Below are 18,546 nucleotides of genomic sequence, written 5' to 3'. Positions count from 1 at the left end.
TTCCCCTCTGTGCATCACAAGAACTGCTTAACCGAAATACTTATAACGTGATAGAGTTAAAATCGTCAGCATAACTGAAGTTGGTTCTATTTCATCTCGGTAGAATAGGAAATGGCATTTGAGGAACTCTACGTGACACAAGGGTGAGGCAGGCATCAAGAAATGTAAGTGCAGTCTGCTTGAAGTGTGTCAGTATGACAGAAAATGTAATGTAGTTCACACCAATCATCCCAAAGACACGGATGAAGCAGCCACGTGATAACTGAAAGCCGTGCACGTACTGGCACGGCCAGCGAGCGGATATAAAAGCAGAGGAAGTCTATATACATAAACGCTACTACATCAGAAAAAGAACTGATTTTTTTGCGCATGCAAGTCTGACGACGTTATGACATTTGATGGAAATCACGAAGTTCATTTTGACGTAAAATCGAAAATAATCGGTGCTGTAAACACACGTACGGCCCCCGCGAAGCGCACACGTGCGTCCGATCTCCAAGATCGCATCTAATGAACTTTGACGCCGTGCAGCCGTGTTAGCCACGCCAGCGCTACTGTCAACGAGCCTGCTGCTTTGCTGCATGCGACGTAGCCAGTTAACTAGCAACGCAACGTAGCAGCTAACTGAAACTGCTCGAACGGCTCAAACGAAGGCGGGGGCGTGGTTGCCCGACAGAGGCAGTTTCGGTCGAAGGCCGCAGTCGCTCTGGCAACAATGCCGCGTGGTACAAAACGTCGATGTCTGGCAACGCTAATCGGCAGTTGCCAACGGAAGAAAGCAGTCGGCGTAGTGGGGGTTGACCGTGCATAGTAGTGATTCGCATGATTGAGCCAGGGGTCTGAGAAAAGAAGCCAGCGATCGGTGGGAAGGACTCGCCAGTGTAGCTTGGCGTACTGTCGCCGACCCAAGGGAGCGACCGGGATACCGCTGGACTGTTTTCGATGGCCGCAGCTGGCGTGGTGCGTAACACTGTTTCTTTTTCGGCTCTCCCGCGTGCATGTATGGTGTAGGGCCGGTCGCGGGTAAATCCGGCCGCGAGAAAACGGTCCCGCTTACCGCGCAAATTAACCGCACTAGACGATGAACAGGGAGTCCAGCTTCTGTTCTCCGCACGTGCTGGTGCATATAGTGGGTCTTCCTGGTTAACTGCATGTTTCGAGGAGCTTGCCTCTACAAACGTCCGAATGTTTTTGTGCCGCCTCTGGCCTAGCAAGCTCTCACTGACCGCAAGTTGTGGAGAAAACTTTTTCTTCTGGGGTCCACGCTTTCCTTAGGGTCAGTTTGATCAAAGCACTTGGGAAAGTGGCTTTCGCTTTCTTTTTTTTTTCTTTTTTTTTTTTGCTTGAAGCGTGGCTTCTTGTGTAACATCGCGTGCGGCGCAGTTCTTGCTGCCTAGCAAAAGTGAGTTCGATGAACTGGCCGTAACGAATCGTTTCGTGTGGTCCCTGTTCTCGCTAGACTACGGCGTGCACTGAACATTTGCCGCTTCTTTTTGCGTGGATATTTTCGAATCGTTTGCTGTGAACCTTGCGCTGAAGTGGTGGATATATAGTTCTGGCAGCTCGGCTTCTCCTCACTTCAATCTGTCGCAGCTCAACCCACAAAACACAGACACTAAAGAAATGTGACTGGTTTGAGCCAGTAACCATATGTAATTTGACAACAGTCGACATAATTCAGTGAGTGTGCAGATGGGATGAATTGTTTGCATTTATATTCAGCCTCGTCGTATTGCACCGTTGGCGCCACTTGTGGAGGGCCTGACCGTCGAGCACGATCTGTTCGTTATAGCCGAGCGTTTGCAGTAAGCGAACCCGACAAATAAATAACGAAATTAGTGCGTTTTAGCCAAGCGTTCGCAATAAGACCACCTCCCAATAAGGTGAATAGTGTCACAATGTTTATTTTCGACGGCACCGATCATTGTTGCAAGTCTATTCTAACATCGACATAGGAAATAGGCTTTCGAGATTGTTTAGAGTAAATGTGTCCATCTGGGATAAATGTCGGGGACTAGAAATTTCAGTTGCAACAAGCAGGTGATCATGGTTTATACTTTTGCAGTCAACAACAGCATTTCAAATTTCAGCAAAGCATGTCTTTTTCTTTCTTGTGCTTAGTGAAAAATGGCAGAGTCTGCTAAGCTCTCTGACACCTTCTTTTCAAAGGCAGCAATCAAGGACTTCATTTATATCCTACGTACTGCCAGCCTTAATGTCATGCCTTGGTCAGGAGTGGGTATTCGTAGAATCAAAACATCGCACAGCGATAACACTAAACAAAGCAATAGGGAAGAGAGAACAAGAAAGACGTCTGCAAAGTGCCATATTCAGTATCTTAGCGCTCACTGTACGTGGCAATACCTAGTACTGTGCATAAAAAAAATGTAGAGGCATTCAACTTGGACACAAATGTCAGCTTAGAAAGAATAATTATGATGACGAGAGATGATCCATACAAAGTTTGAAACTGCTGACCAGTTCGATTTACAATAAGCTCCTGTTATAATAGGAAAGTCATCTATGCACTTCTTTGGCATGCATAGTGTGCTTAGCATGTGGATGGGCTAAATATTAAAATTCAATGAGAAGTGAGGGAAAAACTAGTTTTGTGGAGTAAACATTATAAACAGGGATAAGATGCTCGGAAAAAGCTGCCAACTTTTCAATAGGAGGACCTATCTTTGTCAAAGGCCTTTAACAAAGATTTGATGAAGATAGGTCCTCCTATTGAAACATTCGCCAGCCTTTCTGAGGCTCCTTATCCCCGTTTTTAACCTTTATATTGCATGTGCTACTCCACCTGTCAGTCACATTTTTGATCTCAGTTTTGTGGAGGAGAAATCATTGTATTGCACAAGTGACAGGTTAATGCATTCCCTGTAACACATTTGTCAGCCCCCATGCATATGTAATAGCTCATGCGGTGTCAGCACATAAAAGTGAATCCTTTCTTTCTTTTTTGTTAGTAGCCGAGTGTTTGTTATGAGATGGATAAGTCATTCAAAAGTCCATGATGTGTGTGCTAAAACAAAAATTTGTAGTTGGGTCATGTTCATCTTCCATGCAAGCCTCAAAACACGCCTTTTCTTGGTGGGCAGTCGCCCTTTATTACAATTTTTTTTTTGCTTGATTTTTATTTCGCTGTTCTTCAAATGTTGGCAAAGTATTACTGATGTTGAGGCCTGGGCTCAGGTTTTGTAAGGCAAGTCATCTATAATTCATGCTTTCGCTCTTGGTCGCTCTCTCTTCTTCTGACAAAAGGACAAAAGTCAAAAATGGCACGCCGTCAAGGCAATGAGGTTTATGCAGATGACTTCAGCCCCACACCTACTTTAAATACACACAAAAGAGCCTAGAGGGCTAGAAATATGTTGAAATAAAATATTTTATGTGTCTCTTCCTTGGCAAATCACTTCTATGAAAGTCCACAAGTTGAAGGGAAGTTTATGAAAGGGGAAAAATTGTCATCTACCTGACTAGCACGATGCTAGTCATGTTTCAATAACCCTTACAGGTATCTTGAAAAGAAAGCTTTTGCAGTTGGAGAAAAATTCATCTACAAAAGAAAGTTTCCTTACCAGGATGAATTTTTCCTGCAAAGCTTTGTTTCCAAGAAAATCATATGGGTTCCTTTGTTGCTTTCTGCTGCATTTGGGTGGATGATCATATTTCCCTTTTATGTGCAGTCTTTTTTTTTCGCATTTCTTGCACGGTGCCCCACCTGTAGTTCCAGGAGGATCTTTTCTTTCTTTCTTTTAATTCTTTTTTAAAATACTACAGAGCTCTGAGGAGCCTTCAAATATTTTTCATTCAATGGAAGGTGTCTCTATACTCACATTCACTATGCAAAAATTGGGTTGGGCTTTTCATCCCGTTCCTTCTGCAAAACTGACTCCAAACAGCTTTTCTTGTCATAACCTCTTTCCAACTGCAGTGGTGCAAGGAACTTTTGTGAACCAGTTGCACTGTGTGCAATAATGTTGTAGAAGTACCAGGGATGCTTGCATGCTTAGGCTTATCTGGGCATTAGCATCGATATGTGAAAATTATGGCTTGTTGTGATGGAGAACAGTGCCTTAGGCACAGCAAAAATTAATTTGGGTTCCATGGCGTTGGTTTCCATAGGTGCCTGGCACTTTTTATAGACCATTCCAGGCACATGAATTTGGGTTGGCCATTGCCAATTCCAGCTCCAAGTAAGCGATCTCACGTAAAGGGCAAGATAACTTCAAGAAGACGATGAAAAGGAAGCCTAGCTTCTGTTGTTCGTGCATAGTAATACACCTTGAGTGTCCTAGAGACCTGGAAGTTTCAGTGAGCTTGCTTACAGCTGTTTCTGGGGATAGTGCGCTGAATGTACATAGCAGCTTCTTTCTGTGTCACCCGTTTGAAGCGCATTATGCACATATGTAAATTGAATGGGCGCCTCTGAACATCCTGCACTGTGCCCCAGCATCGCAAGGTATCCAGTTGAGAGAGTGGCGGAGAGGAGTAAACGGAACAATTGGGAAATTTGCAGGCGTAGGATGGAATCGGCCAATATGGAACAAGAATAACCAGAGATCCCTGGGAAATGCCTTGAGCCCGCCGTGCTGTTGACTTAAATTAGACTGACGACAACAAACCGAATAGAAAGTTCAGAAGTATCAAGTAAGATATTAGGTGCTGCGTGCAAGACTAGAACCTGACAGTTGAGCAGCATTTATAATGCTTGAGTAGCACTACCGAAACAGCTTGTGCTACGCACAGAGCATAAGAAGGCAGGCTTAAGGTTATGAACATCGATATGGTTGCTGTTCCAAGTCACTGACACAACTGTCTTCAAGACATTGCATGAATGAATATATGAAAATCAGTTTTTTACTAATTTTTTTTTCATCAGATTTGTCTAAGCAAATAATGCATTTATGCACGCATCCATTATGGTCTAATGGTACTGATAGTGTGATGATAATGGCGATGAACAGCAGCCATAATGACAATGAATGAATCAATACGCTCTTATTTTATTAATTTGAGATTCTGACATGTTTTGTGTCGCAAAGTGAGTGGAAAAATACAGCATACTCAAGTATAACAATATCAGTTTCTAGGCCGGTAATTTAAAGCCTTGAGGGTTGTTTTGTAGATTGTGTCTAACATAACCCGGTTTTTGTAACTCATCTGTGGATACTTGGCTAGAGTGTATGTGTTGCGGTCGTAGAGGTCAACTGCAACAGCATTTCACTTTCGCTTGATTGGTTAAAAATGAACAGTATATAATACCGAATCAATTTTTCCGAAGGTGCGGTACTGGTAATTGCCTAATTTTCTTATTAGCAGCCTCATAGCAGCACAGAATCAGATGATGCATGCATCTGCATCTGACGATTGGTGGCTGTGACGCAAGTTCGAGCATGTCGCCTGCAAAATTTGTCAACGCAATGCAGGCAGCTGCATGTGGTACACTAATCTCTTGGCTCTTGTTCAGCTGAGTAGCCATGCTTCCTTTACCATAATTCACTTCTAGTGGGCGAAAATGGCAGCGGCATTCTTTTTCTTATTTTTTTTTTACAGTTTCGGCATCAAAAACATCTGCTTTTGTGAGCCCTTCGTGATGCATCCACTCGTATTTCTAACGCGATTTTGCACGGAGCCTGTTCTACATGTACAATACCTGAAACTAGGCTTCCTTTGTGGCCCAAAATTTCATTGTAGCTGACCTTGAGGCTGTGTGGCTTTGATTGCAACATATTTGAACTTGGCAAGCCTTTATTTGTTCTTTATTCTGTCTGCAGCCCAAGCTGTACAGGAGTGTCATCGAAGATGTCATCAATGGAGTGAAAGACGTCTTCCTGGATGAAGGCGTCGATGAACAAGCTCTTCAGGAGCTGCGTCAGGTGAGTGTTCTAACATGAGCATGGCCGTCAGCCACTGTGTGATATTAGCCACTTTCAATGCTAGTTATTAAATTTTTATGCATATTTTTTTTGTGGGGGGGGGAGAGGGCTACAAAGTGAGGTAACATAGCGTGTTACATGGTACAGACCACGCATGCATCATACATCATGCATGTCGCATTGTGTAGAATGTGATGAGAAGCTTAAAAGAATGCAAACCACGACAGCAGTGTGTCCTAGTGTGAGCTTTAGACATGGATGTTGGATTTGTAAATATTTGTGGGCATTTCTGAGAATATAGTGGACATTATAGTTTGATGTTATGTGCTATGATTATAAAGGGCACTTTGGGACATTATGGTGACCGGTAGGAAGCAAGGGACACCTCGCATGTGCTAGCCATTCAATTTGCTAGCCATGATAATCTAACACAGGTACTAAGTAATGTAATATTCCATGCAGTAAGACTTTGCGCTGCTCCATTCAGTATTGGTTGCAGAAAACATTTGCAGCAGCATGTGAGCAATATGCTTTGGGAACTGTAGCTTCGTTTTTTCTTTGCTCTCTGTTTCATATTTTGTCTTTCACGTATTTCCAGCTGCTTTGTTTCTATCTTGTGCTCGATAATCAGGGCCTTGTGAGGTGGGGCTTCTCCTAGTGGTGACACTTGTCCTCATGGTACATGCAGTTGGCACATCAGTTTCGGTAGTTAAGGTTCCATGTTCACTGGCTTAGTGGAATACCTTCTTGGCTGCGTTTGTATATCTTGCTTAGAACTGAGGTTGAACAGCACAAATAAAACAAGGACACGAAGAAACAACTACCACAGACAGCGCTTGTCTGTGGCATTTGTTTCTTCGTGTCCTTGTTCTACTTGCGCTGTTCAACCTCAATTCTAAATATGAACCAACTAGCCCTCATCGAGATCTTACTAATGCATATATCTTACTCTCCTGTTGGCTTGACCTTGGAATTTTGATTGTTATCCGTCACCCTCACAATGTCATGATCACCCTTATGATGTCGTCAGATCCTATCTGCCTGCGGTGATGGCCTACTCTACCCATGTGGCCTGACATTTCCTGTACTATGTGTTGCTGTAAAGGCTAGTTACGGAGAGCCTGCATGAGTGAGTTGTGGAGTGGTTGCAACGGTGTACCAACATGGAGTGTCTCGTTGCTGACACACTGTCTGCTGACGCAGATCTGGGAGAAGAAGCTCCTTGAGTCAAAGGCCATCGACCCACCTGACCACCCAGTGCCTGCCCCGGCCAGTCGGCCACAGGCTACAGCGGCTACATTGCAGCCTACCCCACAGGGTAAACTGTCTTGCCCTGCTAAAGATACGATGAGGAGTGGGGAGGGGGGGGGGAGGGGGTCAGTGCCAGGGAACGCAACAGCACAGACTCGCATAACAATGGTGATCAGGCTTTGATGCCAGCAAGGTGCTGATATTCTTGCAGCTGTGTACGGGAGTACCCAGCTACAACGGATACGGGAGTAATTGGTTGTGATGCATGCATACATAGGCTTTGATTTCGTTGGCGTTGTATCACATTCGGGTTGCTTTCCATGCATTGAAATAATGTCTTTCCATCTACTCTTTTGACGATAAAGAGCTGCCAGTAAGTGCTAGTGCCTGCTGACTTTCTTTTTTGTTTGTTTGTAAGGTAGATTAATGTATTGATTCTTTGCCTATAGAATAGCATGTGTATCATTGGCACTGATGTCCGTGCGATTTTAATAGTTTGTTCTTTGTAATAGACTTCACTGAGACATTTACTGATTGGCTTGTGCATTTGTAGCGTTTCCTCATGCATCTTGGATGGAGCAGAGTCAGCTTTCCAGTAGCGCTTCAAAGATGGCCGACTTTTACCCACCGCAGTTGGTAAAAATTTAGTTGTTTTGAGCAGTGAAACAGAAGGCTCATTATGTCAATGCCTTATGAGGCATACAGCCCAGAAAAACAAGATGGACAGATACACAAAGTGCTGTGCACGTTTGCAGCGAGGAAGGATCTTGCTGAACAAAAGAGCAACGTGGCCAAGCACTTCGTGCGCATGCATCTCATCATCCACCTTCATCGTAGGCAGTTGTAGTAACTCAACAATGTGACGAAGCCAAGCCTTACTGAAGGCACTCAACAGCTACGGCATAACACATCGTAATAAAAATATCACCCTGCACCTTGCTCACGATTGGCTGTTATATTCTCACATCATTGGGAGTGTAAGGTCTACAAATGGGCGTTGCTCAGTCATAATTTTTCTAGCAAGACACACACAAAAGGGCGTAGGTGCGATGAAACATGGTGTAGATGATAAAAGAAATATTAAATTGTGTTTGTAGTGATCCCTTTTTCAAAAAAAAAAAGGGAAATACCTGGTGCCTGTTGGATGCACTTCACTTGTTGCGTCTTTTTCCTTTCTTTTAGCCTTATTGGAAAAGATACCGAGACGCAACCCTGCTTTTGCAGCCACCGCCCAACCGCTGACGATAGGACCCAATGGCCTGGTGCAGCCCACCCTGGTACAATACCACACACCGATTCGGGCCTCGGGTCTGGTGGACCAAAAGCTGATCATCACTCAGCCCGGCCAGACGGTCATGGTTAGTGGCCCACTTTTCTGTCCAGGCACACACATTCGCGTTTGGGTTACGCACCTTGTAATCTGCACCTCTGGCTTCTCTTTGTTGCTATGAAGCTCAACCACATGCACATGATTTTCGAACGACGCCGACAAGTGACAGGTTTTGCCATCGCCAAGGGTGATCTGTTAGCATCACTTGTCGTTTAGTTGGTTTTGGGCAGCCAGAAAATTTTGCTTGTCGCCTGGAAGCCTACGTGGTGGCTTGTGCTGGTTACTGCATGGTTGCGTAACAACATGACATCAACCAGTACGCCTGCTTATATCCAAATTCGCTCTCTCTACTTCCTCACTGCTATTACATACCCGCTGTGGTTGCTCAGTGGCTATGGTGTTGGGCTGCTGAGCACGAGGTCGCGGGATCGAATCCTGGCCACGACGGCCGCATTTCAATGGGGACGAAATGCAAAAACACCCGTGTACTTAGATTTAGGTGCACGTTAAAGAACCTCAGGTGGTTGAAAGTTCCGGAGTCCCCCACTACGGCGTGCCTCATAATCAGAAAGTGGTTTTGGCACATAAAACCCCATAATTTAAAAAAAAAATCACTGCTGTTACATCAAAACATAAATGGTAATATTAGCCTTCACTTCGTCTCCTCTCATGTGGAGGACATAGTGTTGGTGATGTTCTGTCTACGGTGGAAAATTATGAGAGGTGTATGAACATCGCGATGGATCCGTAGAGGAAGTACCTTCGCAACTTGCTATACTTTCTGGTGTGCAGCCGGTAGATGACGCGATTAGTTCGGGGCCCATGAGGGGCGGTTCTTTACATTGAGCTAATGGAAAAATGAGAGCACGTGGTTGTTCTGCGCACGCTTTCCCACCAGTGTGTTGAGCTTTCTAGTGCACGATCGGGAAAAATGCTTTGTCCCACATTGTAATATGGGGTACAAGTCATGCAAGGAAAAGTTTTTGTTTTTTGTACCAGACCGTAATTGTCTGAACAGTGTATGCAATCCCACGTGGCTCCTTCAGCCGACAGACTATGTCTGCAAGAAACATTTCGATAACCAATTAGTGTGCAATGAATGGACAGCGCAGTACAATCTAATGTACTGATACATTGCGTACAGGTATTTTCACGTGTTTTACTGCACCAATAAAATGTTCTTGTACTTGTTCTGCAGCTCTCTCTCTGTAGTGTCTGCACGCTGGGTGCATCTGCAAGCATTCATATTATCTATGTTCAGTAAATGCCTATAATCTCATAGGTACTCCCGAAACAACCATGAGATTTAGTGGTTTTAGGTCGTCGGATCAAATCACGAACATAAGCTCAATTCGAACACTATTGATACTAGTTCCCTTATTGTGAGTACACTCTTTGCCATGGATGAGAAAAATTCCTGAACGGGCTAATTTCACTGCTATGTTCTCAACCTCCTAAAAGCTGCGGGAGTAACCATGCATGATTTTAAAAAATCCGAGGACACCTAAGCACTTCTTCTGAGTTGTGAATGTGAAAGCATTAATGTCTACTTGAAGGCCGCTGAGTGGTCCTTTGAATTTTGCGCTTTGAGTATTGTACCATAGTGGTACATCATGCCCAAGCCAGCAAGCAGGAGCCTGCAGTGTCACCGCCGTTTGCCACCGACGTCCACCGTGACACATGAGAGACTGAGGAAGCCACAGTGGCCAGTAAGGGTGGCTGGCGTATGCAGCAGCTAAGCCCAGCTGGGGTGAGAGAGAGAGATACGGACCACGCACCGGCTTTCGAGAGCAAGGGTGATGTGGCGTCATGGCAACGCCCTCTTTCACCTGCTCTGCTCTGTCAAGGCTCGCACATGGCGTGGCGTTGCAACCAATGCGAATTGAGGTGTCGTTTCAGTGCTACAGACGCCGCCTTTTTCGCCCAATGGGCTATTTGATGCTTTTGTATCAAAAAGTTGGACACGAAAGTGGCTAGCGAAAATGAAAATTCACAACTCAGTTGATGACAGGGAATATTTATTCACAACTAAAGACATTTGACCGGGGTAGTTGGAGAAGTATGGGAGAGGCCTTTGCCCTGCAGTGCACGTAACCAGGTTGATGATGATGACAATGAAAGACATTTGAGCCAATGCCTTGTACAATAATGAATGTGGTTTTCCCAGAATTCAGGTGGTCGCATCAAGGTGACACTACAGAATAGACTAAGGGTATGATACTGAAAATCAATAAATGCCAACCAGACTCCTTCTAAGTATTTAACTCTTGTCGTACTGGGCCCATTGGACATAGTTAGCCAGCTAACGACAGAGTGAAACGCCGCTTTCGAGACCTTGCATGCCACTCATAGACACACTGTGCCATCGTATGTGAAGGAGGAGAACTACATTTTTTGTTTTCTAAGCAGTTAGGTTGTTTCACACCAGGTAGTAATTTTTCAATGCACTCTGAAGTTCCGCGATTGTTGAAGTAGTAAGCAAAGATGGCCACCTCCGGGAGCAGTGTATGCGCTTCGAAAGGTCACAGATGTCGCGATTCCCGTGGGTCTGTGGCTGATTTTATCGATAGTTCAAGCGGCAGCGAGTCTCAGGATGCTGCCTACTCGTCGGACTTTGACTCTGAGAGCAACGACGACACAAACCAGCCCGGAACATCTGTGGCTGCAGCCCGACACACTCTGCTGTAGTGGTTGCTGTTAAATTTTTGTAGCGGAATACCTGTTCAATGAAAATTTTCGATTTTGTTTTTTTGAGATAGTGCCTATTAGACGGTAATACATTTTGTATATCTCATAATTTTTGTTACATATTTTTCTTAGTAGATAAAGCATGTCTTCACAAACTTTGTTCAGTTTTATCCCGCAATCTTGATTCTGGCACTTTGTCTTTTTTATGACATACATCTCGTTAATAAAACTTCTATACATGAAAAGTGCATTCATTCTGCTTTTTGTTTATTACATAAAATATTGAGTGCAGTGTTTCCTTCAGAAAAAAAAACAAAGAAATCTGGCATAACCTACAAAAAACAGCTATTTTCCCCGTAAGCCGCGGCAACCGCTATTTAACCCAAAAAGCAAAGGCTCCATAAAATTGGCTGTTGCATTCCTTCAAGAAAAAAAAAATGAAGCCTTCACATCACATAAACAAATGCGCAAAGAGCCTTCTACTTCATCTTGCATCAGTACATGATCACACCAGAGACAACATAGGTGTGGGATCTGTAATGTGTAAGAATGTGTCTATCTGTATTTCCTCGGCACTGTCATGTGACTAAGGGTCTCGCATAGGCATTTGAGGGCCTCAAATTTGTGTTTGCAGCTGTCGTTTGCTTCATTTTGCAGTTGTCATTATGACATCCGTGGATAATTTTAACACATTACAAACTTCTAAATGTAGCAGCCGCCTTGATACACATGTTCTTTTGGTGCCCATTTATGCGTGCCTACATTCGCCTCAACGTTTTTCTGAGGAACAGTTCATTACCTGCCCTCGGGAAGAAAGACAATGGTCGAAAATAAGCTTTCAATGCATTATATTACTTGTTACACTTGGACGTGCTTGCCCAATGCATGTAGTCAAGTCGGCAGGGCCCCTGCAGATGGCCCCCGCTTTCCCGTGCCGTCTGTCGCAGAAAGCGTGCAGCATTAGCGACTCTTCTCTTTCGCTTGGAGGCCTGTTCATACACCTCTCATATTCTTCCACCATGGTGTCGTCGTAATTTCTGAGATCACTCTTTGTTTTTTGACACTGTTGTGCTTAAGACTCCACTGAGCTACAATAGTGTTTTCATTTTTACCCACCAGGTGGTGCTGCAGCATTTAAGCTGGTAACATGGAACAAATTTTTACTGGTGATGGCGGCATATTAGAACTAGATCTAGTATTTTATGGTTAGAATGTTGGCCTCTCGGAACATGTGCTATTTTTCTACGGATGTACGATGTTATTTTTTTTTTTTTTCGGAAAGTAATGAAAATTCGTCAATGCCTTTCTTCTTCCATGATTTCGCGTCTATGTGGTTGTCTCTACACTTGCAAGCAGCTTTCTAGGAGCGGTGAAAGCAGGCATTCCACCAACAGATTTTTGGTGTTGCTGTTACTGTACTAGTTGTCACCGCTTGCTACCACATTCGAACCCGAATAGTACACAGAATCCGAAGGGGATCACAAAAAAGTTCGATATATGGGTAATTTGACATATGAAATAGAAATTTTATACAAAAAATCATGAGCCATTCTACTCTGCGAAGGTGTGTGACCACGACAAAGGGGTGACACAGAACTTTAAGCAAAGGCACAAACACATTTATTCTCTTGATCGGTGGTCATCGTGATAAGAGGTACGCACACACATTTATTTTTGTATACATCTGCGTTCATTCATGTTATACATTCGTTTTATACGTGCGTGTTTTCATTTCGCGATATATCGAGGCAAGGAATTTGAGATTGGAATCACCGCACCGACTGTCAGTTGGCCAGTGCCGTCCGCGCCTTCGTAGAAGAAGGGGCAGCGTTGGAAGGCTGGCATGATGGAGCCAGCTGTGGAAGAAGACGACGACGAATGACACGAGCGGTGGCACGAGCCATTGCTGATGATAGTTCTTGCTTACACAAATTTTTTGACAGACGCAAAAAATGCTCGGAACCCTAGCCATAAACAGCCTCACTGTAAAATTTTCAAGGGGATTTTACAGCCGTTCATCCTACACGATAGTTTGTTGTATGTGGGTTAGATATATCCAGGTTCCACTGTACATACAGACAAATTAAGTTATGCTTTCTTTTTTCAGACGAAACCAATCGTAAATTGCTAGCAACATCCTGGAGAAGACTAATATTACTGCTCTTATTAACACTTTTTGATTATTGACATTGGGGCCACAATGTCAGTAAGAGGTTTACTTTCAATTGTTTGCGATGCACTGCCTTTTCTGTAGTTCTATTCTTTTTCTTCCTTAATTGAGAAGGAAGCCCAGTGAACTTTTAAACTTTTCGTTGTCAGTGCTGTTTTTAAATATGGTCTACAAACCTTGCATGGAAACTGTGGCCATAAATTTATAACAAGCCTGTTATTTAACAAGCACTAATTACACTATAAATAAGACAAATTATAATAGGGGCTTCTCCAAAAAGTTGCTGGCAACTTCTGCTTCATCAGCACAGAAGGGGTCCCTCCCTTTTTAAAGCTTGTTCTGTGTTAGCTGGGACACCCTGTGTTCTGCAGCTGCTAATGGAATCAAACCACCTTGGTATAGTAAACACAGATGTAACAAATGATCATATGTAACTAAGTAACTCAAAAATTTGCTTTTTTTTTTTTTTTTATACGGCGGCGTCCATTCTTAAAACTAATATTGGATATGACAAAGGTATGCTTGTGTCGAATGCGGCATTGTTATAACATTGAAGTTCTGTAATTGTCCTGTGTTAGCCTTCTGCAGTGACCAACTTCATTACGGCGAAGTTGAGTGTAGAATGGTAATAATTTTAACGAACATTTTTCAATTCGGTTGTAAGGAGGTAGAAGAGTGAGTGCGGTACTTTTTGCTGTTTCTTTGCTCTTCATAAAACCTCACTCTCGCCTCGTTTGTTGCCTGCGCTGCAGTCCTCTTCAGCCGCAGCTGCCGCCCTGGCCCTCCATCCCGACGTTGCTGCCAGCCTGATCCAGGGGGGCGTCCTCAACATGGCTGAGCGCCAGACAGGCAACCCTGGGGCCCCACTCCAGTTTCATCCCGTAGTCACTCTAGCGGGCGAGCCCTACACCACCACCACTGCTGCAGGACAGGTGTGCCCCACAGGCTAATTTCAACACCCGTTGCAGTGCATTCGCATTGCGCGTCTTCATTTTGTCGTGACAGCCCTGGACTGCCCGACATGCCGCGTACGCTAATGCTCATTGGCTGAATTCAGTGCCCAAGGCAGTCCTGGGTAGTATGACAAATTGAAGAGAGCTATTGCTTCTGGCACAATGCCAGAATTTAAGGCAACGTTGCCTCTATGCTAAAGTTCAGGCACCTCGGGATTAAAGTCTGAAGTTCGCCTCGGTGGATTTCGCCAGTCAACTTTCGTAGTGTTGGTGTACACCACTGCGTTAGAGCGCCTTGGTGGTTGAACCTCATGCGCTTGGTAATATTTGTCTGTAGTTCTTGATGGGTACTGCATAAGTGTCATAATGGGCGTGATAAGATGGCACAAGTTTACATGCAGTAAGGCGCACTCCTAACTGGAACAAATAATTGGTAGTACGATCAAACCCCATGATAACAAAAGCCAGAGACGACAAAATCCTCACCACAACGAAACATTTTCGTATCCTTAGTGAACACCGACAGGATTCAGTGCATTTTGTATCTCTCAACATCAAAGCGTACATTAATAAAATCTGTGTGAACATTATACTTCGTATTGTTGCGTGTGGAAAGCCCCCCCACCCCCTCCAAAAAAAGAATAGAAGCTTGTGCTTTTGTGCAATATTATGCAACTTGGTCACTTTCAAACACCTTGTAAGTTTATCAGGAGCCGGCAGTCGCACGTGACCCAGTCTTGCCGCATCAGCAAGGTTGGCGGCATTCGCTTTCATGGGTAGGCTTATCTCTGTATTCCACGCCTTCTGTCATCTTCAGTGCTCTATGTCCATTTGGAACTTTTCTACGTTTACACCTGTCAGATCCGCAATACACGCTAGCTTTGCCACCGCGCAGAAAAGTAAACAGATTCCCATATCTTATGAAAATCATGTCCTTATCACCATCAGGTAACAGCGAGGAGGCAGCAACAAAAAAAAAATCGATATAACCAGGCAGATAGATCTTGATATGTTTCCTTGGGACACACGAAGTGTGCAGCCCGCTGCTGCCAAAATGTGCGCGAAACAAAGCGTGCCAGTGATTCAAATTCACGTTAGCCAATAGTAGCCCTGCCTGCGTGCCACATGACTACAGTAACGAATCGCAATGCTTGTTTTCCCTTCTTGCTCTCACTCTTGTTGATTTGATATCTACATGGAGAAATAGAGTGCTGTATCAATCTGAATCTCGCATCACGTGCTTACAGCTATATAAAGATGGCGGCGCTACGTCAACGGATAGCCGCGCTCGCGTGATCAGCGCTGCCTCCCATTTCTTTTCCCTCAATGTTGAAGACAACAAACTAAAGAAGTGCAATTTTCTAAAATATTTTTGTCTATTTTTCCAAATATTTCGCCATTAGATAAAGGAAGGTCTTAGGATTCCAAAAAAACAATGAATTGAAAAATTGGAAACTCAGCAAGTTGGCCATTTCGTTGTTTCTGTTTAATTTCCTTTTTTTTCCTTTTCTTTCACACACACACGCACGCACGCGCACACACACACACACACACACACACACACACACACACACACACACACACACACACTCACTCACTCACTCACTCACTCACTCACTCACTCACTCACTCACTCACTCACTCACTCACTCACTCACACACACACACACACACACACACACACACACACACACACACATGTATATATATATATTGCGTGATATGGTGTTACAAAATTTAAACAAACTTTTGCTCCATCCCAATAGATTTGTATCGACATTCAGCTGACAGGTGCACGGCCGAGCACATTCACACGTGTTTGGCAGAACAAGTGCCACATTTCCATACGGGCTGGTTTGCTTCCATGCTGAGTCCATTTCTGCTTTATGCTAAATAAAAATACAGAAGAAGCATTTTGATGCAACTAGGGAGCACCACCGTCTCAAGGCCAGATGACGTGGGCTTTTCGGGTTAGCGTTTCAATCAGTATATCGAAGACCGCTCTGCAATGCGGGCAACTTCCAGCACTCGTGTGCAATAAATAACTCTACTTTTGTGTGTTCAGCACAGCCTTGGAGAAGGAAATCGTTAAATTCTCGCTTTTCACTGTCTTGGCGAAACTGCGTCATACGGAGGTTTGAGATAAGCTTCAGATAGGCATATTTAGTACATATTGAGAATTATCAATGTCAAACTATATCACCATCCCCTTTGGATTCTAAGTATCCAGGATTGACTGTTGTCTTCTTGCAAAATCCAGCATGCTACTACTCTGTTTACTAGTTACTTCAACAGGTACTCAACATCGTTAACTAAAATGCCTTTAAGTATTCTGTACAATTTTGTTAATGATATCCACATTCTCAGGTGCCTACGCAGGTGGTGACGGCCGCATCTGCGCAACCTGGTGTGGGCAACGTTGTCCAGCTGGACGGGGCGCGAGACACGAGCGATGAGGATGACGACGAAGACGAGTTCAACGAAGATGAGGAGGAGGGCAATGAGGACGGGCCTCCGGAGGATGAAAATGAGGACGGTCCCCAGGAGGAGGTAGAGCCACTCAACTCGGACGACGACGTCTCGGACGAGGAGGCCACTGAGAACTTTGAGATTGACAATGTGGTCGTCTGCCAGTACGACAAGGTGAGGGATCAGTCTAGAACTGCGTAACCTAATGGCAAATTCCAGTGACAGAATTGGAACTCTCTTCTTCTCTCTCCCACACTTTCTTTTTCGTTATATTATTATTATTATTATTATTATTATTGTGTGACTTTTATCATCCTTCCTGCGGAATATATAGGGTGTTCTGTTCGTGGCAAATTTTAAAGATATGCGCGTGCCATGTAGCTGGACAGAACCAAGGTAATACTATTTGCCATTGCTTGGAGCAAGTCAGACTATCTTTTGCTATTCTTTTGTGAACCCTAAATCAGTGTAAACTGATTTAGGGTTTCTCTTCAGAGTTTATTTAAATAAATGAATGGAGGCCTTCCAAGCGTAGAAATTGCAGCAGTGGCTTTAGAGTCGCTGGCCAGAACCAGAAGTGGTGGTGAATGTCCACTGTGGGATCTGGAGCAGCAGCACACTTTTGGGCAGTTCCTTGGGTCTTCAGGTGTTGGTGCCCAGGCCCATGTGACCCACTGTGTAAGGGTTGCCCTGTCCCGTGTTATAAAAAAAAAAAAAAAATGAACTTCCTCCACTTGAGGACGATCGTCTAACCCACTATGCAGTTTCTGGGCATTAAATCCCACAGTTACATTTGAAATCTTTGTCGCCACTTGCTTCTGGTGCATGCTGTCTTTTGTCGACGTCAAGGTAAACTGGGTACCAACTCATGTTTTACAGTTAGCTGCTGACTGGCCACACCTGTCACTTGCTAAAATTCTCTTCAGTAGAACGAACTCTACTCTTTCATGCACTTGAATTCGTGTCCCGCATGTTTGGCTGGTCTGAGGATGAGCGGAAGTTGATATACGGCGCGTTGAAAGCACGGCCTTTGAAATTATTAATGTGTGCCGTAATGCTGCAGCAGCCGAATGCTGAAACCTGTGAGGCGGCACAAAATTTAATTCACAAGCGGAACTTTAACCTCACCTTGGAATACTAACATAGCACAAACAAGGCAAGCACAATGAGAGAGCACATGAACTGCGCATCGACCTCTTCTTTGCTCTACAGTAGTGTTCCAAGGTCGCGTACCAACAAGCCTGGATTGCAGCACCAAGTTAAAACCCCATATGTTTGAATTTTTCTTGGCCCTGTGCAGATATCACGGAGTCGCAATCGATGGAAGTTTCACTTCAAAGATGGAATAATGAACCTCCAAGGGAAGGACTACGTCTTCCAGAAGGCAGTTGGAGACGCTGAGTGGTGAAGCCTTCCTTCATCCGAGGCGCTGGAGGCCTTGGTGAGGGCAAAGCGAAAGAAAGACGGGAGAGGGGGGGGGGGGACAATAAACTGCCAAGGGGGATCTGTGGCTGTTTCTTTAGTGTTATTATTATAATTTTTTTGTCATTACATTTGCTGAAAAGTACGTACATGAGGGTACCCTTCTGGGCTGGTTGGTAACACGTTGTAAATATTTAACTAAAGGCTATAAGACAGAATGAAATAGATGTGAAACCTCTCCCGTATCTTTTCGATCTGTCTGTTGATGGACCAGTGAAACAAAGAATAAAGCCTACTGCAGACTCCATTGTCCATTTGCATTTGCGGTGCGTTCTTGCTGTGCTCAGTCATCAGCCTGATGGAGTATGTATGTGTTGTCAT

At 44.2% G+C, this 18,546-nt stretch overlaps 1 protein-coding gene across 3 annotated transcripts; it reads left to right on the top strand.

Moving 5' to 3' along the window:
• The first annotated feature begins 746 nt into the window (after positions 1-746).
• On the top strand, positions 747-18,472 carry TfIIA-L (transcription factor IIA L). 3 transcript variants are annotated; one of them, XM_075699529.1, is made up of 7 exons: positions 747-960; positions 5,781-5,882; positions 7,086-7,200; positions 8,316-8,491; positions 14,074-14,253; positions 16,654-16,917; positions 18,044-18,472. In XM_075699529.1, the coding sequence occupies exons 1-7, from the start codon at positions 943-945 to the stop codon at positions 18,149-18,151; spliced, it is 963 nt and encodes a 320-aa protein (XP_075555644.1). In that variant the 5' UTR covers positions 747-942; the 3' UTR covers positions 18,152-18,472. The 3 variants fall into 3 exon arrangements, with proteins under 3 accessions (XP_075555644.1, XP_075555645.1, XP_075555643.1); XM_075699530.1 differs by having other exon boundaries at positions 748-960; positions 8,358-8,491; positions 16,642-16,917; XM_075699528.1 differs by having other exon boundaries at positions 748-960; positions 16,642-16,917.
• Positions 18,473-18,546: the final 74 nt, after the last annotated feature.

This window comes from Dermacentor variabilis, chromosome 7 (assembly GCF_050947875.1).
Source record: "Dermacentor variabilis isolate Ectoservices chromosome 7, ASM5094787v1, whole genome shotgun sequence".
Classification (NCBI taxonomy): domain Eukaryota; kingdom Metazoa; phylum Arthropoda; class Arachnida; order Ixodida; family Ixodidae; genus Dermacentor; species Dermacentor variabilis.
Note: the sequence above shows the minus strand (reverse complement) of the source record. Positions and strands in the feature narration are given on the sequence as shown.

Excerpts from the sequence above, each read along its gene's own strand:
- TfIIA-L (XM_075699528.1), top strand. Across the intron at positions 8,492-14,073 it reads AGCCCGGCCAGACGGTCATG|TCCTCTTCAGCCGCAGCTGC; the intron begins GTTAGTGGCCCA and ends CCTGCGCTGCAG. Across the intron at positions 14,254-16,641 it reads CCACCACTGCTGCAGGACAG|GTGCCTACGCAGGTGGTGAC; the intron begins GTGTGCCCCACA and ends CCACATTCTCAG.